Source organism: Phaethon lepturus, unplaced genomic scaffold (genome assembly GCF_000687285.1).
Source record: "Phaethon lepturus isolate BGI_N335 unplaced genomic scaffold, ASM68728v1 scaffold7922, whole genome shotgun sequence".
NCBI lineage: Eukaryota > Metazoa > Chordata > Aves > Phaethontiformes > Phaethontidae > Phaethon > Phaethon lepturus.
In genome coordinates this window covers 137-25,481 of record NW_010524046.1, presented here as the reverse complement: position 1 = coordinate 25,481, position 25,345 = coordinate 137, and the positions used below count along the sequence as shown (strand labels likewise).

General features: G+C 37.6%; 1 protein-coding gene across 1 annotated transcript in view; it reads left to right on the top strand.

The window, feature by feature from the left end:
* The window catches only part of IQSEC1 (IQ motif and Sec7 domain 1), a 51,800-nt gene extending 26,786 nt beyond the window's left edge, over positions 1–25,014 (top strand). The window contains exons 5-14 of the mRNA XM_010282314.1: positions 75–197; positions 988–1,154; positions 4,462–4,601; positions 6,235–6,264; positions 8,574–8,699; positions 10,402–10,501; positions 14,690–14,851; positions 15,543–15,719; positions 23,030–23,079; positions 24,409–25,014. Of these exons, the coding sequence (XP_010280616.1) occupies positions 75–197; positions 988–1,154; positions 4,462–4,601; positions 6,235–6,264; positions 8,574–8,699; positions 10,402–10,501; positions 14,690–14,851; positions 15,543–15,719; positions 23,030–23,079; positions 24,409–25,014 (1,681 nt within the window). The remainder of the gene's footprint in view (positions 1–74; positions 198–987; positions 1,155–4,461; positions 4,602–6,234; positions 6,265–8,573; positions 8,700–10,401; positions 10,502–14,689; positions 14,852–15,542; positions 15,720–23,029; positions 23,080–24,408) is intronic.
* Positions 25,015–25,345: the final 331 nt, after the last annotated feature.

The following is a 25,345-nucleotide window of genomic DNA, read 5'->3' as shown; positions in this document are numbered from 1 at the left end:
GGTTTCAAAATCTTGCCTTTGGTACCGTGTTGTTAGAAATTAAAAGACACAATGGCAGTATGTTTTTATCCTAGCTGTGTTGTGGATGAGATGGACTTCTCAACAATGGAACTGGATGAAGCACTCAGGAAATTTCAGGCTCATATCCGTGTTCAAGGAGAAGCCCAGAAAGTAGAACGGCTCATTGAAGCTTTCAGGTATGATGCTAAAAAAAATTACTCAGTCACCAGAAGCCTGCTGTTTTCTAACAGTCAGACTGGAGAACTGGGGAAAATAACTAAGTTATTTCCCTGCTTATTTGCACTGTCCTTGTGAGCCTCAAACAGTTTCAAATAGAGCATGTCATTTGTGGTGGTTTTGCTAAGTACGAAATAGGAAGTTTTATTTGCTGGTGCTGTTCATGTATGTTATTTGTATTAACGTAGTGAGGTTTATCAATTAAAAGTTCTTTCTAGCATCAATTGAAGAGAAATCCAAGGATTTTTTTTAATGTCTCTAACAGTTTGCATATAATAGTTGATATGAGTGGAATTATGAGACCATTTACATTTTAGAGTATATATGCTCTCAACCTTTCATTTAGCATTTCAACAATAGTGGAATAAAGAGCATTAACTTACTAATACTAATACGAGCGTACTTTGTCCAGGGCACAGGAGGAGATGTAAATCATCATGTGGCAGTAAGCTAAAATCAATGTTCTATTCTTACCTGGTGTCAAAAGGTATTACTCATTGAAAAAAAATTAAATACTGAAGTTCTTGTAGCTCAGAATCTGTACTAAGAAGTGAAGTTACAGTGGTAGTAGAAAACAAAAGCCTTCCACATTCTAGCATTGGCTTGTGAAAATATGTGGATGGAAAACTAAATATGTATGGAACACGAATAATAGCTTGCTCAGCCTCTGGAATGTAGCAGTGGGTTTATTTGGTGGGATTAGAATAGTAATTCATAGCCTGACAGCTTCCCCTCTTTGCTTTTTTACAGCCAACGATACTGTATCTGCAATCCAGGCGTTGTGAGACAATTTAGAAATCCTGATACCATCTTCATTCTAGCTTTTGCCATCATACTGTTAAACACAGATATGTACAGCCCAAATGTGAAACCAGAACGCAAAATGAAGCTAGAAGACTTTGTCAAGAATCTGAGGGGTAAGCAAACTCTAACGATGAAGGTCATGAAAGCTTTTCCCTGTAACTGTCATTGGAGGGACACCATGTATCTTCTGGGAAAAAGACAAAATACAGGGCACTTGATTCTGTTTTCACCTCAGTTAATACTGCTGGCATTTTTACAGGCTTTAGTAATTTCTGGAATAGTGAAAACAGAGCTAAGCATATAGTATTTTGTCATTTTTATCTTGTCTGTCTTGAGAGGATGTATTGTCAGGTCATTTTATTCCTGTATATGTATGTATATTAAGGAATGGAATTATATTATGCCATGATGAGGACTTCTAGAAAAACTAAGGATTTAAATTCTCAGTGGGGAAGAAAAATCACAACTCCAAAACCTTCCTGAAAGGTACACAATAAATAGCACAGAAATTTCATTTTGGTTTCTTCATTGGTATATTTTCTGATGAAGAAACTATTTGCCAGGCTAGGGCACACCTAAGCTTGCCCTTAGATTGCCGAAAAACTACAGAAATTTTTTCAAATCTGTATCTCAGATGTTTCTATCTTGGTTCTTTCTGGTGAAAAAAACCCAGTTTTTTATGAATTATCATCTCAGCCAGTGCTCAGCTCTGCCTAACAGGAGGTAGTCACTGTAGAGCTGAGGATGAAGACTGTGCATGAGATGATACCCCCTGTTGTTCCTGGGCACTCAAGGAAGAATGGATCAGACAGCATTTACCTTTTATCACAGAAGAGCACTCAGATGTTAGAGAAATAAAATGAGGCTGAAGTCCCCATCCCTTTTTTCCCTTGAAGGTAGTTTGTGCCTATAGGGAAAAAGCGGCTTTTACTATAGTTCCATTACTATGTGTTTGTGCAAAGGCCGGGAAAATTGCCTGCTCAGTCACTGCAACCCTCTCCTCCTCCTCCTCTCCCTGCTTTTAAGCACAGGATAAGCATGACTTAGTGCACAGCCTCTCTTTTTTTGGCAACAATGGATGCAGCAGCACGGTAGCGGAATAGGCCCGCTACTGCAGGCACCAGCAAGTGTTGATGTATTGTTTAACAGCCATTTTCTCAGTGATACCTAAAAATGGGCTGAATGGCAGAAAGGCAGAATCAAGTTGCTTAATATATAAAAATGTATTGGCGCATCTCAGATGCATTTTGTATTCATGCAGTCTGTATTCATGTGTGCATGTGGTACTTTCATTTTAGTACTAGTAAAAACAAAATACTTCTGGTGTTCTGGAATTTCAGATCTTGAAAATGAAAGACCTGTTTGGTGATTTTATTCCCATAGATTTACATAAGACAACAGTGAACAACCTATGCTTAGAAGATGTTTTAGCTTAGCAAAATTCAAGTTAGTGTTGAGATTTTATCGTAAAGTCCACAAAGATTATAAAAGGCCTGATATTCATCTCTTAGCTTAATACTACAGTTATATTTGTTGTATTAAATACAGTACATTCTCTCTGAGCTTCAGCCTGAATGCCAGGTTTTGCTTATTATTGTAGGCATTTTTGTAACAGGCTACTTTGCCGGTAACTTTAAATGGCTGGATTGCAAAGGTGGTCTGTGGAAAACTTGCTGATGTGGAGCAGAACAGGGACGGTTTTGCTTGCTTCTAGTTGCAAAGAAACCGTAATTTATCACAATTTTTTTTTGTGTGAGCAGTTGTTCCTCTAGGTGACAAAATATTCTATTTTGGCTTCTGAATGGGAGATAAGAGGCTATTGCTTTAAAACCTATTTAAAAAATAGACATGCATCTCCCTGTCCCTAGGAAATCCAGCTTTAAGTTACTTACTGAAATTGGACCTTTTCCACTGCTACTAAAAATTCAGGATGAAGCATTCAAGACACTGGCATTTGTTAGAATACTTACATGCCAATGATAATCACGCAGTGCTAAACAATAATACTGTAACTATGCTACTTTGTTGATTTGTTTTTACAGAGTAAATTAATTGTTTTTTAAATTATACAGGAAATACTGGTTAAATTAATTTTACTGGATGTTCATAAGGTTCTGTTGTAGGAAATTATTTTATGAACAGTGCTGAGTAATACTGGGACATAGGCAAAATGGAACGGTTCTTCTGTTTCCTCCCAGTGGTATACTCCTAGGAGGAGGTCATATGAAGATTTTAGTGTCTAAAGGGCTATTCAACTCATTTGAGCCTTGATACCAAACAGGGGAAACTTAAAAGAAGAAACAAATTACACAGGAAGTTGGCCTTTTTATGGCTTAGTTTTAGATTAGAGTTTTAAAACAAAAAAACAAACCTGTAATTTCCATCAATGTCTTGGCGTATTAGAATCATAGAATCATAGAAGAGGGCAGCAAAGCTGGGGAGGAGTCTGGAGCACAAGTCTGATGAGGAGCAGCTGAGGGAACTGGGGTTGTTCAGTCTGGAGAAGAGGAGGCTGAGGAGAGACCTTATCGCTCTCTACAACTGCCTGAAAGGGGGTTGTGGTGAGGTGGGTGTTGGTCTCATCTCCCAAGTAACCAGCGATAGGACGAGAGGAAATGGCCTCAAGTTGTGCCAGGGGAGGTTTAGATTGGATATTAGGAAAAATTTCTTTACTGAGAGAGTGGTCAAACATTGGAACAGGCTGCCCAGGGAGGTGGTGGAGTCACCATCACTGGAAGTGTTCAAAAAATGTGTAGACGTGGCACTCTGGGATGTGGTTTAGTGGGCATGGTGGTGTTGGGTTGATGGTTGGACTTGATGATCTTAGAGGTTCTATCCCACCTTAATGATTTGGTGATTCTAAGAGTTTAGGTGGGAAGGGACCTTTCCAGGCCATCTGGTCCAACCCCCCTGCAGTGAGCAGGGACATCTTCAACTAGATCAGGTTGCTCAGAGCCCCGTCCAGCCTGACCTGGAACGTTCCCAAGAATGGGGCATTGACCACCTCTCTGGGCAACCTGGGCCAGTGCTTCACCACTCTCATTGTGAAAAATTTCTTCCTTAGATCTAGTCTAAATCCATCCTCTTCTAGTTTAAAACCATTGCCCCTTGTCCTGTCCTGGGGGCAGGATGCTTTTGGACAAAAACCAGTGCTTCAGTAATGAGCAGCATAACTTGTGTTGCTTTTGTAAGGAAGGCACAAGAACAGTGGAGATGTTAGCTGATGGAGTACTGGCAGCTATAAAACAAAACAGCATAAACAAGTACATCAGCAGTTTTTTTTTGCATTCCTGTTAGCAGAGGAAACAAAGATTGCCCATGGTTTTTTTTTCTCTCCCTGTGGAGAAGTCTACATTGCTGAGAAATAAGTGTTAGATCATTCAGAGCCAGACTGACAATAGAAGCTGTTGGCTTCTGCAGGTGTGGATGATGGTGAAGATATCCCACGAGAAATGCTGATTGGGATTTATGAGCGAATCCGCAAACGGGAACTGAAGACAAATGAGGATCATGTATCCCAGGTCCAGAAGGTTGAAAAGCTCATAGTAGGAAAGAAACCGGTAAGTTCACTTTGCATTACCTGTCTGTTACCAAGGAGATGTAGAGCAATGTACAGTATAGAACAGTAGAGGTGCATTGCTCAGAACTATGAATTGGTTGATAAATGGCAAAAGGCAGAAATTGTCAAAATAATAACTTTCTATAAGGTTGGCTTTAATTTTGGAGCATTCACAGTGCAGATGAATTTTGTTGTTGCAGTCTGGTATTCATGAGTGATGATGTTATGAGTCTTAAACTCTTCTCTACATGAACCTTCACAATTCTGAATATTACGCTGAAATATCTGCATTTTAGGCAGTTCTTACGTTTGTTTCAAGACAATTGAAGTGTGTTTTTTAAGTACTATTGTAGAGAATTGTATTTCAACATTTACGCTGTTAGTATGGCTCCATAATTTACAAGAGCAATAGAGAACTTCTGTTCACGTCGGCATCTTTCTCAGCTTTGCATCTAGTTTTATGAACTGGTATCTGTAAGGGGACATTGTGTCATTTTGTCTCAGAACTTACCTGGAAATGGAGTCCCAGGGATTCTAGTGCTGGGTTTGAGCACCCGAAGATCACTCTTGCTTTGTTGGGGGAAGAATCCTGAAATACTTTGCTATAAAAATTAATCTTCAAAGAGTCTGTTGGAAAGGAGAGAGAAAAGGAAGGCCACAGCATTTTTCCCTTTGTTTTAGGAGCTGAGTGAACACAGAGATATTAAGACCAATATTTTACAGGCTGGCAATTGTATCTAATGTGGAGAGGGACCATGGATGCTCAGCCTTCCTGAATTCAGGTCCTAGAGTTGTCTTCCGAAAATCTTCATGTTAATAGTCACAAAGGCAGCCCAGAACAAAGCCAAAAAAGGACTAGACTTGGATGTGTTTGCAGTCCTACCTCAGGTTTTTTATCAGCTCTCAGGAACTTTGCTGAAGTGTGGACTGATGGGTTTGGGGGATTTTTTTATTTAAAAAAGTAGTATGGACCTCAAGATTCTCCCTACTACTCTTAAAGAGCTTTGAATTGTAATCTCTTCTCAGACAAGTCTCAATGCTGGGAGGAGGGGGAAGGGAATGAGGGACCACCAAAAAAAACAAAAACCAATTTTCTTCTGTTTTCCAGTAAGGAAATATTGAGCAGACCTCTTGGAAGAAGCAGAGGAGAGAGACAGCAAAATTTTCTTAATAAAAGCTTTCACATATTTTTGAGCAAAAGGGAAATAAATACTCTGAAGTCATTATTTGACAGCCATTTATGCTTTCACATGAAACTTATTTTCTGTAATTGTTTGGGGATTTAGGTTTATATATAGGCTTCTGTGGGAGATTTTTTTTTTCCTCCTAGTTCTTTTTTTATTCAGGCATGTGGCAATTCAAATCCTAAAACTAATCCTGATCTTGTATATTAAATGGGATTAAGAAAACAATGCCTTCAATGGAGTCCTAGGTTCAAGGAGTCTTCTTTTGAGAGACTTTTCAACTGTGTTAAAGAAAATTTAGGAAATAGCCAACAGTCTTTATTGATAGAAATACTTGTTTTTACTTTATAGGCATTTAGTCGTAGTAAGACCGTGACGTATTTAATTGCTATGATAGAGTACTGTGTTTCTCTGAAGTTTAACGAACTTGTGTATGTCTTTCTACTTTAGATTGGATCTCTGCATCATGGACTTGGTTGTGTAGGTATTTCTTTCATACTCCTTCAAAGTTTTTAGTCATTTTAACTGGCAACTTTTTCTTAAACTGGCAATAATGAATTCTGTTACATTTTAGCTTTTTAAAAAATTGGGCATCTTTCAAGTAAAATTTTCCTATTGTTGAAAGTAATAACTCTCCAAAGTATAAAGTTTTTCTTAAAAATATATTTCCCAGAGAAACTGCTTAATTTATTGCCAAAAGTTTTCTAGACCTTTTTTGGTGTACTTTTTATGCACTTCAAATGCTATTATCGCTGTAGAAATTAGACAGCCAGTAAAGAATAAATAAGGAAAATCACAGTTGCCCCTCACCTTTCCCCTGGGCCCTGGTGTGATTATTCTTTCTGGTCCATTTCAGTACTGAATGGTACTCTACAAATATTGCCAGTTAATTTAACAGTCCTCTTCTGAAAGGTAGATGAACATAGAAAATATCGATTCCAGATTTAAGTCAATATTCAATAATAGTCCCAAAACTATTCTTCTAATACAGTGTTCCACTTAACTTTAATTTCATGATAACATTCTTGCTAGTAGTTTTAAACAAATAAAAAAACCCCACCTAATAGCAGAGGAGTCCACATAGTGCTCTGAAATCAGATTACTTTATACAAATTTGATCCTAATGATTCTTTTCCCCTCAATTGTAACTGCACTGTGCATTAGCATCTTCACTCAGGACAATCCAGAGAAAGAACTTTAAACTTTCATTTGTTTTTTCAGTCTTCTATTTCTTTCTTTCTCTGTGTTAACAATTAAGTCATGCAAAGCTAGCTTCATATTCCTAAGTGAAGTGCCTGTCATCATTTCATGGATGCATGTCTAGCCGTACCACTGGACTGTAAAAACAAACTGAAAGATGTGGCCTTTATAAAATATGGTGGAAGGGAATTTTACCAGGTCATCTATTGCTGTGAGTGAAAGCGTTGTCTGTAGTTAAATTTCAATACCAGAGCTCACTGTAGATGTTCATAGGCTCAGTGACTACCCTTGGGTTTTGTTATCTCGCTGTAGCAAATCTCAGACTGCCATGTGCTGGGGAAAGTGAGTCTGGAGGTGAGAGAGAATGAGAACATGCAGCATTTATTCCTGCCGCTTTTCACTGAGAACTGTAAGCTGTTCAGTTACCAGAATAGCCTGAAAATAGAAACCATTGATTTCTCCAGCATTCTTCGCCACACTGGCTCCTTTAGAACATGTCAGATTTTTTCTTAAATACCTTCTCCTTGCAGGTTTGGTAATTAAGCATAGATAAATGCTACTAGCATTTTGTGTGTTGCTAGAATAGTAGATGAATTATAGTAGGTGAATTGGATTTTGGGGAAAAACTAAAATCTCACCAAATGGCTTGATAACCAACCAGGAACAACGGCAGATAGTGAATCCTAAACTCTTTCCCTATGCTCCCCACCTTCAAGCCCGCACTCATGTAGAGGAAGAAGCAGCATTAACAGTCTTTGACTGTTTTTCTTTGCCTAGTAAGTCTTGTAATTCTCATGCAGAATCAGGAATTATAAAGAAATAAAATATATAAATGAAATATATGTCTAGTTACCAAAGAATAGTCTCTACTTCAAATTTTTAAAGTTTAAAAGATTTCTTTTAATATTGTTTACAAGATATCAGCATTTGCATTTGAAAGAAATGAAGTCTCGCTAGGCTGAAAACAGCAGCTTCAGAGATAGCTTCAGCAGACATTTCAAATATAAAAATGGAAAATTATTCTCGGTTTTCTTGCCGACATGAGAAAATAATCCAGACTGAAAATGCATTTACTTTTTCCTGATGTCACTATTTCCTTGGTATTGGCGTATGAACAAATTGAATTAACTCAGTGGCTGACAAAAAGTAATCTACAACATCAGTGTATTCATCTCACAAAAGCTAAAGTTGCTTTCCATCCTTACTTCTAATAAAGATATGTAAAAGTGCTCAGGAAGGCAAACGTCATTTGCTTTAAGCAAGTGGGAGCTCAATCTTAAGTTCTTTCAAGGTTTTTATCGATTCCCAGAGTAAAACCCTATCCCCAGTAAAACTTTCATTGGCATCCATGTACATGAATGCAAGCTGTTAGAGAATATTTCTTATAAGAATTTTTATGAAGTTTAAATGTCATGGAACTTTGTGGCATATAATCTTTATTTTTCTGTTCATGGTCCTTTGATGAAAAAAATCTAATGGGCTTAGAGGTAAAAATATTTGAAACATTCAAAACAAGACTCTGGGTATGAAAGATGCTCTTTCTTGGTTAAATATTGCTATATTAACCATGAACTCTTGTATTATCGTAGGTCCTCTCTCTACCCCACCGAAGGCTTGTTTGCTACTGTAGGCTGTTTGAAGTTCCAGATCCAAATAAACCTCAGAAGCTTGGATTGCACCAGCGAGAAATATTTTTATTTAATGATCTTCTTGTGGTATGTATTTTCAGGTGGATATACTTCTAGTGAGGCATTCAGAAATGCCTATCTTCATGAGATCAGTGGCAATTAAGTGCATGAGCATTCCTAAAAATAAGTATCTATTACCCATTACTCTGTACTCCAACGATCTTGGGATGATTAAGATTGCAATTTTCTTAATTTTGCTTTTAAACTGAAGCCTTTTATTGTTTAATACACTCTATTGTAAGAAAGTACTTTGATACAATAGCTTTTACTATAAAGAACAAAAATTACCTCCAGTTTTCCCATTTTCCTAATGGCTAAACAGAGACATTCTTTATTCTGTGAATAATGAATTCAAGTTACTTGTTTAATTCAAGATATGAAATTACATATTACTTTGTGTTCTCCAGATCTTCTATGAACCAGAGATGTTTATTCATTGAAATAGGAATAGGATATATTGAAATTAATTTTACAGCTGACTTTACTTTTTAGTGTGCGCTTAACTTGGCGCAATCTTTTGGAAAAAAGACATACAAAGCTAGTGACATCTTGGAATTACTTGGTTGATTTGCTTTTAAAAACAGAAAAATTTGTTGCATTCTATTTGGAATGTATTTGGCTGTTACCTGAGAACTAAGAACTAAAGTATTTTCTGTTTTGTTACAAAAAAGACACACTTCAGATGCACAATGTTATTGTGTGCAATTTTTACATACCTTCAGACCTTAAAAACAGGAAGTAAATTTAAAAAAAAAAATGAATCCTTTTGATTGTGAGTATAACCTCCTAGCTGTAAATGTGAGCTTGCATGCAAAATGATGAAGTACTGTTGTCTTCAGTTTGCAAGTTTTCTGTCATTTTTTTATTACTTAATCAGATGTCAGTGGTTTTATCAAACTGTTTTGGGACTAATAGAGTCCAAATATGTCACTTCTAGTAAAATGCCATTGCCAGAAGTTAAAATTAGAAGGAACTAATAAAAATAAACCACTCAGTTATAAGGAGAAAGAGTGGTTGCATTCACAGTTTAGGAGAACCCCAAAATTGATGGGAAGTAGTAATATGTTACATCTATTGTAGCAAAATATGAAGGTTTCCACAGGCTCAGAGCTTCTGTTGAGATAGGTGCTGTACAAATCCTAGGGAAACCAGGGCGTCACGGGATGAGATAATGGAAGGCAGTGTTTGGAGGTGCACAGACGTGAAGCAGGCTTGGAAGCTCACACCGCACATGAGAATAAGGGCTAAGAATTAAATTTGCGTGGAGAGGTCCATAGGCATGTCCTGCCTGTAGTCAGACTGCAAGAAAACAGTGTGAAGGAGAGTGTGGTAGCTGCTAAGTTTTGGGGTTTTTTTAAAAGATAATTTAAACATATTTACATTTTTGGTAGCATGTACTGTGCACAATAAGGATGGAGGTTTTTTTTCTTTCTGGCATTTCAAGAAGTAGAGTTCTGGAGAATAAAGAACACAAAAGCTTTGTATCTGGATAAATACTAAACCTTCTAGTTAAGAGATACCAATGCTTCAAAGCTAGCTTTGTTTCTTCAGCAGTGGTAGATTAAGTACATCAGTTGCATCAAAAAAAAAAAAAGGAAAAATATGTAAGTTCTCATTTTCTGGCTTGTCATAAAATGTTTTCTCGTAAGCTAATTCTTAAGAACAAAAACTTTCCACAAACATACATAGTAAAAGGGATATTTCACTTCGTTTGTTTGATAACTTTCAGGTGACGAAGATTTTTCAAAAGAAGAAGAACTCGGTTACATACAGTTTTCGACAGTCCTTTTCCCTCTATGGAATGCAAGTTCTTCTTTTTGAGAATCAGTGTAAGTCTTTCCTCTCTTTTTAGATGACCATTTTATTTATAACTAAAATAAAATAAAAAATTACATGAGTGAAAGGGATTGACAGGATTTGATTCTAAATTTAGGAATAAGATTGCTCTGAATTTAGCTTAGCCCTAAAGTTTAAAACAAGATGGTGTCAGCATAAGAAACAGCAAGCCTGCTGTTAGATTTTTTTTTGTTGTTGTTGCTGTATTCAGAAGCCAAATCTAGCCAAATGTGTTGTTTGTGAATGCTTTTAGAGAATAGAACGTTTGCAAAGAAACACCAGTATCTGTTGCCGAGTCAATGGTACAGTTAGCTGGAACTGAATGTATGCTAATAAATAATGACTATTATAATATATTATAAATATAATAAATAATACTGTATTTTAAATGTAATTGAAGGCACTATTTAATTATTTTCCTGATTTGTATCCTAACTTCATGCCTAGGTAATGTATACTCATTCAAATATAAATACAAAGCAGAGACCCTGGATTAAAGTTTGTATTTTCTGACACCTTTTGTTTCTGTCAATTGTAATCTGCATCGATCCACTATTGTTTTTATCTTTAATGCTTGTCAAGCTTAGTCTTAGCAGACAGCAACCCAACTAAAAGCAAATAGTTTGCTAATGCTCCTGTAGATTTTAAGCCCAGAGACAGCATCAGTAATAACGTAGCAGTACATAGGTGTTTGTATGGTACATAGGGAGACAGTCTATTTGTCCCGACTTAATGGTATGTAAACTAAACCTTGACCTTCATGATAATTGGATACAGTTCACTGTGACATTCAGTAGTTTCTGTGGGGTTCTTTGTTGTGGAAAGCTCTTAGTTTTTGCTCGTCCTTGAGAATGTGCTCCAGTGCTCATCTCACTCAAAAGAAGTCACTGTTACTGAGTCAAAGCATCTGGGGATTTCAAAAGGGAAGATTTTTCAGAGCTTATAGCAGTGATGTAGCCTGCAGATTATTTATGTGCATACACATTCTCTCTCTTGTGTACACATTATATGATATAAAATTCGTTTTTGGAGAGGAAGGCCAAGTATTTCTATCCTGGATTCTGCTAAAACTAGAAGAATATATGATTTTTCTGATGTCAAGTTAAATAATTTTTTTTTAAATCACATAAGCATGCCAAGTAGAAACACTTTCTTCAAGTAAACTTAAAAATATTTATAGTGGGACTAGGAGTAAAAGGTTGGATTCTTCCCAGTGAACTGGGGGCATTTTAACTGAGGCACTTAAGTAGACACAGTTGGGCTCCTGAGGAGAATTCACTACAGTGAATCAGTGAGCTGCTTGTACTTCTAATATTGGTGCCTGTCAGGTGGAATGTAATATTTTCTAGCTGGGAAAGAGAAGTATTCTTCCCCTCTGGTTTGTAAAATTCACGTTCTTGGCTTCCCTTGTCCCCAGCAAGCTTTGGGGTATTTTGGCCAGTGCCATCATGCCATTCGGTAAATCTGTGTGTAGCAGCTGTCAGAATGAGCTGGTTTCAAGTTAATAAAATTTAGTGTCACTAAAGCAGAAGCAACAAAAATACTGGTATATCTATTGCTGAGGTTGAACAAAATGATTGGCATAGAGTTGACTTCTAGTGATAGAAGTCAGTTATGTTGATGGATGGGTGAACTCCAAAAGGGAAAATAATGTCATAGAACCACAGAATGGTTTGGGTTGGAAGGGACCTTTACAGGCCATCTAGTCCAACCCCCCTGCAGTGAGCAGGGACATCTTCAACTAGAGCAGGTTGCTCAGAGCCCCGTCCAGCCTGACCTGGGATGTATCCAGGGACAGGGCACCTAGCACCTCTCTGGGCAACCTGGGCCAGGGTTTCACTGTCCTCAGGGTGAAAAATATCTTCCTTAAATCTAGTCTGAATCTGCCCTCTTCTAGTTTAAAACTGATATCCCTTGTCCTGTCACTACAGGCCCTGCTAAACAGTCTGTCCCTATCTTTCTTACCAGCCCCCTCTCAGCCCTGGCAGCTGCAGGAAGGTCTCCCCGGAGCCTTCTCTGCTCCAGGCTCAACACTCCCAGCTCTCCCAGCCTGTCCTCCCAGCAGAGCTGTTCCATCCCCCTGAGCATTTTTGTGGCCTTCTCTGTACCCACTCAATGTATCTCTAGTAAATAAGGAGGCCATAAGGGAAGTATATTTTACATTTTCAGTCAAAATCACTGAAAATATAAAGGACAAGCAGATCACTTCAGCGAGAGAGTATCTGAAACCTTATGAAATACTTATTTTAGTGTTTCCTGATGCTTAATCAATACAATGTAGAGGAGTATCCCTGGTAATAAAATATTTTTGATTGTTTAGTATGTGGAGATTTGTTGTTTTTTGTTCCTATGTGAAGGTAGCCCATGTGACTTCAGGGTTGCTAAGTTCCCTTGTTCGGTTTCATAAACAACTTTTTATCTTTTTTTTTGCCCCCAAGTAGTGCACTTTCTAGAGCTTTTGCTGCATATCCCGTTTCAGTGCTCAAAGCAGTGTGTGCTGTTGTACCATGCCCTCCACCTGTTAGCTTGCCCAGACTCCTCTGCGCTTTTGGCCATTTGACTGTATTCATTCTGAACAGCAGCAGCTGCAGACAACTTGAGGCGGCTGTCGTACTTCATTGAAGGTAGATGCAATTGTCATGGGGTCAGGAGAAGCAGGTCAGCTACATATTCCGTCTGTGTAAGACGCTGATGTCGGACCCCAGCAAAAGCCGCAAATTCTTGCTCCTTCCTTCCCCTCTGTACCCTTTGAAGTTTGTGGTAGTTCACACCATTTTTCACCTTCGAATGGACTTACTTCGCTCTTAGTTGCAACTCTGATTCGAAGTTAAGGTATCCTTTTAAAAAAAGCATAGTATTTGCACTAGTTTCTCCATATTTTAAGTCTGTTGAAACCTAATAGCTTTGTGGAAAAGACTACCTTACATCATCTGCTGGTTCTTGGGGGAATAAATTTTTAGTATGTAGGAGCACTTGAACTTCAGGTTGCATACTTAAGTAAATATTTGAGAGCTTTATCAAACCAATAAGGTCAGGCAGTTGAGTTAAAAGAAAACATGAACTAGAGTGCACATTTGAGTTTTTCTGACACCCTGTTTCAAGCAGTCTGTGCTTCAAGCAAAGGCCGATTCTGTTTTCTACAGCAGAACGTATCTTCATTATAAGCTACCTTTCTGTAAATGGATCTTTTATCTCAACCAGGGGTTGTGGCGACGAGGGTGTTGGTCTCTTCTCCCAAGTAACCAGCGATAGGACGAGAGGAAATGGCCTCAAGTTGCACCAAGGGAGGTTTTAGATTGGATATTAGGAAAAATTTCTTCTCTGAGAGGAACAGGCTGCCCAGGGAGGTGGTGGAGTCACCGTCTCTGGAAGTGTTCAAAAGACATGTGGATGTGGCGCTTCACGACATGGTTTAGTGTTCCCTAATGTATGGTAGCGCTGGATAAATGGTTGGACTTGATGATCTTGAAGATCCTTTCCAACCCTAGTGATTCTGTGATTCTGTGACAACTTGCATTCTCAGCTGTGCAACTAGAAAAGAGGCAAAGACAGTTTGCTGAAAAATCTGCCTTCTATTGTGAGGAAGTCCGTAACATGGGCCAAAAGAGAGGGACCCCCCACTTTTACTTCTTCAGTATTTAATTTTCACAGATAATTTTAACCTTTTTTTTTTTTAAAAAAAAAGGAAAGTAGGATATCCAGGGAACACAGTAGGAAATACTACGAGCTGTGTGTTTGTCTTTCTGCAAATGTTAAGTTAAAAGTATAAGACAGTTTCTAGTACTTGAGATGTATTCATGTAGTCTTTGCTCAGAAAAACTTTGGTCACAGTTGAGTAAGGTAGGTAATGGGATCTCTTCCATGAAACAAAAATTATCCCCTTTTTTTTGTTTGTTTTTCTGGTATTTTTCTTTTATATTGTACATTGTGCCTTAAGGGTAACAACTGCATAAAGACTATGTTTCAGTATTTATTTGGCATCTTGACAGTTAAGCAGTTCCAATGTATCTCAGGGATTTGCATTCTAATTCTGTGCCTTTAGAGTTTTATTTCTCTGATTTTGTCCCTTATATGGTAATATTAGTAAAAAGACTTCAGTTGCGGGGTTTTTGGTTTTGTTTTATAAAAAGAAAAGTAATTGGAATAATCGCAGCTTAGTTTTTCTTGACTCTTTCTTCTAGATTATCCCAACGGTATTCGGCTCACGTCAGCTGTTCCAGGAGCAGATATCAAAGTATTAATAAATTTCAATGCACCAAATCCTCAGGACAGGAAGAAGTTTACAGATGATTTGAGGGAGTCAATTGCAGAGGTTCAAGAAATGGAAAAGCACAGAATAGAGTGTAAGTACACAGGTACATATAATAGAGCATTTTCAAGCTAATCAAAATAAGAAAATCTTGAATGTGCATATAACCCATTAGAACTCTTTAAAAATTCAAAATAATGTGCGTTTTTCCATGGCTTTAATTCTAGAAAGAGGAAAAACCCAATGATATCTTAAGCCCCTGCTGAGTTCATTGACTATTATTTACTGCAGTATAGCTGCAGTGGAAATTGAGCCTGGATAAACTGTAAATAGCAATGGAGTAGATGGAGAGATGGATTTGTCATTTGTAATATAAATTACGGTAAGAATTTTAGGGATAATTTATACCACTCTGAAATTCTCAATGATGGCCCTTCAAAGAAGTTTCACTGAATTTGTCTTCATTTCTGTGTTTATGTTCCCATATTCTGTCAATTAGGTAGCCATAGTACAAATTGATACATTTCGCAGGAAGTTACATGAGTGTCTAAACAAGGAATTTCATCTCCTGTTTTTCCAAAAGAGGAATAGCCTTTCATCCTGCATGTTGTAATATAAAGCTGTTAGTATAGGGGTGAAGTTCTTCTCTGTCATTTAACAGTTCCAAAATGAACTCTTGCCTGTTATTCACAGTAATACGTGATCACACACACAAATTGTGATGTTACCATATCATTCATTATAGTCAATAAATATGAATTGCAAAATTGTTCTCATTGTTTCAGCTGAGCTAGAAAAACAGAAGGGTGTGGTGCGTCCAAGCATGTCTCAGTGCTCCAGTCTGAAGAAAGATTCTGGCAATGGGACGCTGAACAGAGCTTGCCTGGATGACAGCTACGCTACTGGGGAGGGGCTGAAAAGAAGCGCCCTGAGCAGCTCCCTGAGAGACCTGTCGGAAGCAGGTAAGCACTGCCTTTATTTCCTTCCTCTGGTGCATGCAAAGGTGTGTGAATGATGCATATAAAGTTCAGCTCACAGTGGGCTTCCAGAACTAGCAATACTGAAACTTCAAACATGTTAAATAGCTCCTCGTTCATAGTTCATGTTTAATTTCTGTTTGTTTTTTACCCTTGTTCTATTAAGCAACCACTGTTTGAAAGCATTTAAACCATTGTAGATTGCTATATATACTTTTAAAGGAGAGTGAAGACAGAGGAAAAATTGTAAGTGTTTTATGAAAAAAATGGTTGACTTGTGCTAGGAGTAACCCACTTAGTTTTCCTGTCTTTATTTCTTCCCCTCTGCTTCCCTCCCTTCATACAATAGGTTTAGAAAGAAAAGAAAAGAAACTGGTCTCTGTGTAATGACCGCTTTCTGTGTATTTTGTGCTCAAGTGTACCTGTGTTACCACATGGATGAATGAAATTGAGTGAAGCCCTACTAAATTCTGCCTAGAGCGATGTAATTCAGCTACAGTGTGTCCCTGATGCTCTTTTATTGTTTTGTAACTCAAGATACAGTTCCCAATTCTTGCAAAAGAGGTTGTTGTGAAATACTATTGCCAATATAATAAAGGAAGCCCTAGTGGACAAGAATACTGATATCCCACAAACCCACTGATGTGCCTTAAGATTTATTAACTGATTAGCTAAAGACTGGAAAGGAGTGGTGGTGTGATTTTTTAGCCAAAGAAAAGCCAAGGGAAGTTTGGTATGTTTTTATTTTATGGTTTGCCTTGGTAACACACAACTGGCGTACCCACGTAATACAGGCTACCACAGGTAGTAACCTTGTGTTTCGATGTAAAACCTGATTCCTGTCATTTACAAGAAGGCATATCTGAACACCAGGCCCACTATTCAGAAAGTACTTCTGCAGATAGTAGTGACTCTTTTTTTTTTTTTTTTTTTTTTTTAGTTCATAGTCTTGTGTTACATGGTTTGTTCTTTCAATTGCGGTGATGATTTACAGTATAGTCATAGTTCCAATACCATGTATATCTTTGGTAGTAGACACTACTTATCTTTCTCCTTTTTTTACTAAAGAAGAGATTTTAGCTATGCTGCAAGAAATAAAGTTGTTGTAAACTGAAATTATAGCCTGTGTTTTGTGGGTATATGTACGTGCATACAAATATGTAGAGAGTGAGCTCTTTCAATTATTTTATTCTCTGTTTAGGCTTTCGTACTCATATATCCATTTGCTTCATTAAAAAGGCCTAGGACCTTGATCCAAAATCAGGATGAAGTTAAATATTGGTGCTTGATTGGCTTCAATGGATTTTAGATCAAGCCACTAGTCTTCACCACTGTTATATCTCAGATTTGAGGATAGTTCCGTCATCCTTTTTTGTTGTTTTCTTTTTATTTCATTAGAATGAGAACTAACATATTGTTGAATATGTGAGTTCATTGGGTATCTGTACCCATAAATGTGATTTCTGATTAATTTTTTTCATCCCATAGGAATTTATCATCCCTGTCTTTCAAACATTGCCATCTACTTAAATTCATGTTACAGGTTTTATGCAATAAACAAGTATTTGTAATCATGAAAACATTTCACGTTTCAACAGGGCATGCCTACAATTGGCATGTTTATTACTGAAAATAACTTCTTTCCATAATAAAAAGTAGAAATCACTCACAGACTGCAGGGTTTATCAATGAGTTTGTTAAACCCAACTAAACTTAATTTTAATGAGTTGAGAATTATGGAGAGTTTCTGTTTGGTCTTGTGCAGTGCAACTGACTTGAGAAATTACATACCTGTTACTTGCTTTGCTGTTTGGTGTACTTTTAATGAGATTATAGATGTCTTTTCTGCCTTTTCTCAGTGAATAGCTTGCATGTGAGGCTGATTTTGTTTTAATATGGGAAAGATGATCCACAGAAAAACAAAGAAATCTCTTGCAGTTAGCAAGATACTGTGTCCCAGTGACTATACCACACTAAATTGCTTCTGTAATTGTGGATGAAACAAAGGATCAAAAAGGAGGAGGAACAAGAGTAGTGGGACTGTTTGTGGATGGGTGTCTTTCTGTAGGAAAAGGCATGACAAAAGTGGATTTTTAGCGAATTCCCTTCTACGTTTAAATGGAAATAAATCCAATAAACATGAGAAAATTGCTTGGTTGCATATTTATGCAGTAAGGCAAATAACTGTCCAATGAACATTGCAAAAACAAATTGAAAATTTTCAAATATTTATTCAAAGACAGGGAAGTCTGATTGAAGAGCATTTTGGTTGCATGAGTATATGACAAAACTATTTAAGAAAACAGCCCATTGCTGTCTTCCAGATGTCACAGTACTAAATGGTGGCTGTGGAAAGCAACTTAAAATTTCTCTCTTGGAAAAAAGTCACAATTCATAAGCTTCTTAGATCTAATGAATGTTGATACCCTGAATGATTCAGACTCCTAACCCTTAAATTGTAAGGAAAGGCAAGATTTCTCTGTCAGGAAACAATGTCAGGAATTGTTTCCTGATGGTGGTTCTTCCATACATTTGCCACGATAACTTAAATCATAATTGCAAAAAGGATCTGCATGAGGGTCTCTTGATTTTAAAGATAGCATTGTTCATTGTGGATTGACAGTTCTTTCCATGGAATAAAAAGCAGAATGGGGCAACCAACTATTCCAAGATGTGAATATGTCGAAAGTATTCAGTGCTTTATTTTTCTCAAACGAACAATGTATCATTTTTACTACACTTTCTTGAGCTATAGTCAAGGAAGAATTGAATTTATTTATCCCAAACTTTGTAATTCTTAATTTACATAAAAATATTACAAGACAGACAAAATTTAGTGGAGTTGAAGCTGAGTTTTATGGGTTCTAATAGAATTTTGGACATTTCACCACTTACTCCATATACAATTACATGATAAGTAGGTTTAGAGAAAGATGTGAAAGGTATGAAGTCCTATCATGGCCATTAATATGTGGGAAGAATTATTTGATTTCTAGAGCAGAGCACGGAGGGTTCGATGATTGTGTTTCTGATTCTGTATTTCCCTCAGGTTTCTTGCCTGATTTTAGGCTAGTCAATCTGAAGTCCAGTGACTTTGGGTTGCTGGAGGACCCACTGCTTTCACACTGAGTTTACAGTGGTGCGTGCCTGTGGAAATCAAGCCTTATTCCCCCCGTCCCTAACCTGTAAGGGGGAAATCATATTTACACACTGCACTGGTTTAAATATTGTAATTTTATGGTTTGCCTTGATAATAGACAACTGGCATACCCTTGTAATATTGGATTCTTTACAGACGTACAGGATAGTATAATGGTTACAATTAATATAAATTGTGCTTGTCTCATAATCTCCAGAGCTATCTCAAAACAATCACAGACCACTAGAGACTATTAAAAACAAAAAAACACCACAAAACAACACCGCAAAACAGCAAAAAGACCCATTAAATAGTTCCAGAATTAATATAATTCTATTTGTATATTGCATATAATCTCAGTTGTTGACCTTTAACTTTTTAAATGTTTCTTTCTACCTTTCAAAAAAGCTTTTTTTTTTTTTTTTAAAAACAAATTCATCATGTATTTTTAAAAATTTCTTATATCCCAAAATGAAATGGAAAAGATTGTGGAACTTCTCAGCATTGTAATCCCCTTAAAAAGACTCTGACTTCATGCAATTAGAGAGTCCCTTAATCTGTTGAATCAATCTGTGCTGGGATGGTGCAGTCACTTGGCTCCTCGTTCATCTGATGCAGGCAGGGTTAGTAGGTTATGTTCTCCTCCTTCTCCTATGGATTTTGCTGCATTATATAGGACAGAGGTACTAGCAGTCTTTTTCTCCCTTATTGGAAGAGCTTTCCAAGCAGCGAGAGATTTTTCCTGTTTCTTCCCTTGTCACTGTTGTCATATTTCCTATTCTTCTATGGAATAGCAACAGTAACAGGCATGATAGAATTCACTGGGTTTTTTTAAATAAATCAGACTTGTATGAATCAAGTCTTTTGTGACACGTGTATGTTAATACCAAATCATTTTACAAGTATGTTTGTGTACACCCCACACAGTATATAGGCACCTTTGTACCAACAACTTTTCTGTATTATGGAAGAGACACTGTTTGCTTTTCCCGTGAAGGAGGAGCTCAGCAAGGCAAGGTGTGGTTGTGCTGTTTTCTCATCTCCTGAGAATAACCTGTTTGAAGATGCCAAGAAACTATTTTCACAATTGGTGTATGATCTTAAGACTTTCGCCCCGAAAACTAGATGAAAATGGGGTTAGAAAGAACCTTTTTACCCTGGAAAATGATGTCTCGGAATTAATGATTCCGAGCGTATTGTTTAGGTAATTTTGAGCAAGTCAGGTTGGGTAGTACCTATAAGCCCAGTAGCAAGATGGTTACAGGTTCTGCTGCTGCTGGGCATATCAATTTCACAGCCTTTGGAGGCTAGTATAACGACTTAATCATTATAAGAGCTGCTACATTACTTTGTGTTACCAAAAGCTTAATTTAGAACTTTTTTTCCAACCTTTTTTTCCCCAAGACATACAAAGCCAGACCATTATTCATCGTTTAGATATCTCACTGGCATAAAACAGTTTCAAGAAATAGAGGGTAGCAGCGAGAAATACTTACATTTACTGTATGAACTGCACATCTACGAGATCAATTTCTGCAAGGTAGAATGGATTTCCATTAATGAAACTTTTCTTTTGGAACATTTAAGTTTGTAAAAATCTTCTGATCACTCAATATTTCCACCATAAATTTGAAATATTTTTAATCCCATATAATGCATGTACATATATGGAACATGTCCTTAAGTTAAAGATACTTCTTAGAAAGCATATTCATATCTAATATCAATGAATTTTTGGAATGAATCAGAAAAGATTAAATTTAAAAGCTACTCTTAAGTAACATCCTTAAAAATTTCCAGGAGATCAGAATATACTAAGCAAAACAAGTCTTCAGATTTGATAAACACCACCTTGCTTTATATCGGAGCTGTTGATTACTATGTGAGTCCAGAGTTGTGCATACATACAATTCTAGTTGAGAGCAATAAGGAGACATTTTTGAGATGGGATGCCATCTCAAAGACCAGAGAACAGTCTTGTACAAACACACATTGTCAGGGGGAATGCTCTAGAGGATTTACTTAATAGCTTTCATATCCCACTGTAGGCCAATACAGAATTGGGTTCAATTTGCCTTTAAGAAAATAAATAAAGTAATCTTTATTGTGATAGTGCCTATCTGAGGGAAATTGCAGGCATTTTTAGTAGGATTTTCTGTTTCTTCTTGGCTTTGCTAGTACTACTTTGCCCTGAAGTTATTCTAAGCAAAAATCCATCTGTCTCTTTCTGTCCATATATACTGTGTGTATATACCGTGTTTATGGTTATTTTAGTAGAGACTTTGACTTCTGCCATATGCAGAAGGCATTAGATTTTCCTGTTTTCCTTCGTTTTTGACCACATTTAATGATTTGTGGCAGCTGTCAGTCTTACTTGCAATATTGACTGCTACGTTAAGAGACTGCTTACTATCTTTTTTTCAGTGTTTTTGCATCAGCAAGCAAGAGTGATTTGAGTGTTAATCAGTATTAATCCCCTTAGCAGAGCAGAAAAATACCAAAACCTGACTAGAAGTAAAAATAAGGGATTATGAAAGCCAGTTTTTCTTAGATAGCAGAGTTATGGTTTTGATAAAGCTAAAACTGCAGCAAGAGATGAGCCACCAAGTTTTTGACAAAGAGCCTGTCTAGGGTAATTGTTGAAAATTCCAAGAAATTGAGTAAGTCACACAACACCCCTTGACCACCAACTCCTTCCCCTCAATTTAATGTCAGTGTAGAGGGGTTTGTACTGGGGAGTAACTCTTGGTGGTAATGAGAGAGAGGGGAGGACTGTACCTCTTAAGAGAAACTTGTGTTGCAGGGCAGCATCCCGTGACCAACCAGGTCCAGCAGATGGTATTTTTAGATCATACTGATCTTACAAGGCTATAAGAGGGTATGTTAAGAAGTAAGGGTGAACCTCCCAGGAATCACTGTTGTGTCCCACTTACCAGCCAGTCCCAAAGTTCTTTTTAGCATGTGCCTTTTGGGCTTCTAAAGATGAGGGTATGTAGCTTCAGTGATGAAATCTTCACATTCCTCCTCAAAACCACCTGTTAGAGTAGAATATTCTGAAGGCATCCATGTACCAGTGCAGGGTGGAGATTGTCTTTGGTATTTGGCGTTGTGCAGGAAAGCAAGGAGAAAGCATTGACAAAACTTAGGTTTCTAGAAACATGCAGATTTTAGTGAAGCTTTGAGAACCTGCCCGCTCTTCAAAGGTCAGCTTTATACACCCTGCCAGTAAAGTATTTTTGAAACTTTGCAAAGCAATGCTCAACAAACTATCTTTAAAAAAAAAAAAAAAAACAAAACCAACCTATTTCCACTGCAGCCATATGCTATTTTCTATCCTGTGAAATGAGAGAGAAGATCTAGGATCCTGTGTCCTGTATACAACCACTGAGGTAGTCTGGCTCTTTAGGCAAACAATCTGGTTTTTGTGTATATTTTAGGCAAATGTCTTTGGCAATTTGAGAATGCTGGAGAACAAATCCATCATATTTTAAGATAAAGCACTGCACAGCTAAACAAACAAAATCTAGCCATAATGTCAAGACAGATTCCAGATTTATTGGTCAAAAATTAAGTTTAGTTCTTTTAAGCCTCATGAAAGAAGATAATATGAAATCCACTGAGGTTCAAAACTGAAAATGAAATGATGAAACCAATGCCCCTCACCAATCCCCCCCACTGAAGTTCAGAATATGCCAATATTAATTTTTTAATTTAAATTGATACCACCCCACAAATATATATCCATGCTACCAGTCTTTAAAGAAAGAAACTTCGTAGACCATAAGATTCCAGGAGATCTAACAATTTAAAATTGTTGCTGGTCAACATCATAACCATACTACTAAATGTAGACGCTAAAATACATGTACTTTCAGAGTTATACAAATTTTAAAAAAATCACACCCCGCTAATGATAGTTGATTCACAACAATACCTCTTAAAAACTAGTCAGGTACAGAAACTTAGATAATTAATGGCCTTAAAAAAATCTAAGTTTCTGCCTTAGTAGCTGCTGTACCAGTCCAGCGCAATGTTAACCCCCCTGCAGCCCCTCTAGTTGCATTTAGAGACCCCTCTAGTGGTTCAGGGAAAGCAGCTGTTTTTCAGGCGGGTCTTGTCTCGGTCTCTAATCTATGGTGTTGCATGTCCTGGGCAGGCAAGCGTGGGCGACGCAGCAGTGCAGGATCGCTAGACAGCAATATGGAAGTAAGTAGGAAGTTACTGATGTCTAGCTGGATGTGATGATGTGCATTTCAAACCTTTCTTTTATATACATATTTTTTTGCTCTTTTTTCTTCTAACATATAACCTGCCTGCCTCAAATAAAATGCATGCCTAGGCTACTCACTCCGTATTCTTCCAGCTTAAAAAGCACTGACAGCTTGTTTTAGACCAATGCCATTTTTGGTTTGAGCTAACCTTGTTCCCTTTGTTCCTGCAAGCATGGTTAAATGAATATGATGTGTCCTTTTGCCACCATTTCAGTCTGGTCCCAGCTTAAAAGCCCACTTGCTCTTTGTTACAAAGTACACTGTTCTTGCTGTTTGATATTTAGCTACAACTATTGACTTTCATGCTCAACCATTCCCATTGCTTATTTTCGAGTTAAATTGCTAAATGTATGCAGTCATGACACCATGGAATTGCACAGATAGGGCATGGGAAGAAAAAGTTATTAAGATAGGTGAATTCAATGTGGATTTCATGAGATTTCATTCATCTTCAAACCATTTATATATATACTGTTCATGTCTGAATTCAGCTGGCAGATTTTTTCTTTTTTTTTCTCTTTTTTTGTTTTTTGTGTTTGCTTTAGGTAGTAGATTGCAGTTTAAATCTAGCACACTTTGCTTAAGTACTGTTGTGTCCCATAACTCTTTTTAAAAAATTCAAACCCAAAGCTTCCAGAAAATAAATACACCATTCCAGGCTAAATAATAGAGAACGATGGACCGCAGGTCAGAAGAACCCAATCACATAGAAATCTTAGTGGCAAAACCAGTATGGTTCCATAACACACAGTTCAGAGGTAGGCTTGAGAAGCAGCACTGTGGCATATAGTAGTGGAAAACTACTATAAAAAAGAAGTTTAAAACACTGTCTTGAAATCTGAATTGTAACTGTAATATTTGCTGCTGTGTGTTTTAACTACTTAGGTTGAATTTAATGTAGTTTTATTTTTTGTTGTAAAAAAGCGAGTATGGTAATTTTTACAGTATTTTAAAATGTATTTTTCCTTTAAAAACACACTGTTAGGTCTTACGTCATGTTAGGTGACATTTTTCTTGTTTAAAGTCATAGCTTTCGCTATTAAAGTATGGAGAGAAAAACATTTCATGCTTAAAATATCCCAAGAAGGGCATGAATGCCTCATTGGCAACTTAGAGAAGGTGGAAATAAAATTTTTCCTAGAACTTTTAACACAGTGCACCCATGTGAACACTGAAGGAGGAGTTTGTGGGTCAGTGTGAACTTTTTCTTTTAAACATTTTAAGATTTTTTTTTTAATTTTTATTTCTATTAATTTCTTTTTAGGGGTCCATCATTAGCAGTCCTCACATGCGCCGAAGAGCTACATCAACCCGAGAGTGTCCATCTCGCCCTCACCAGACTATGCCTAACTCCTCCTCACTGCTAGGTTCCTTATTTGGTAGTAAAAGGGGAAAGCCACCTTCCCAAGGCCATCCACCATCTGGCTCATCACAGCAACCTCCGCACCCTCCAGTAATCCCACATCAGCAGCACTCACAGCATCCTCCCGCCGTGCATCACGCAGGGCCGGCTGAGGGGCAGACGCAGGCACAAGTGCACTCTCACCATTCGCAGTACTGTCACATGCAGCAGAACCCACCGCCCTACCACCACCACCACCACTATCACCCTCCCCAGCATATCCAGCACCCGCACCAGTACCACCAACACGTGTCGCATTCCCAGCACGCGGCACACTCCCAGCATACTCCTTACATGCAGCACCCCCACGCACAGCACACCCACTCTCCTCATCCGCCACTGCCCCCTCCGCACCCCGGGCACTCTGCTCATCCCCAACACTCTCAGCATCACCATGGACCGCCGCCACCTCCCTCCACTTCAGCTAGCACTAAGCCTAAACACAGTGGCATCAGCACAATAGTCTAGGACATGTTGACCCTCCGAGTAACTGTAGTTTTAAACAAAGTTACAAAGGCACTTACAGAAGCAACAAATAACACTGTCAGTTTTTACCTAGACCATTTAACGGAGTTGTGTGAGCTTAAAGGCTTGCTGTTACTAAATAAAATAATTCAAGTTAGCGCAATCGATACTGGTTTTACTTATCTACTCGATAGAAGCTTACCATCGGGTTAGTTCTTATATCCAGACCGCCTTGAAAACGTGCTGCTTGCTGAATATGAGTAAAGCTACCTTTTACACCAAATCCCTTGACAATTTTACATGCTTAATAAAAACTTAGTCTATTGAAAAAAGG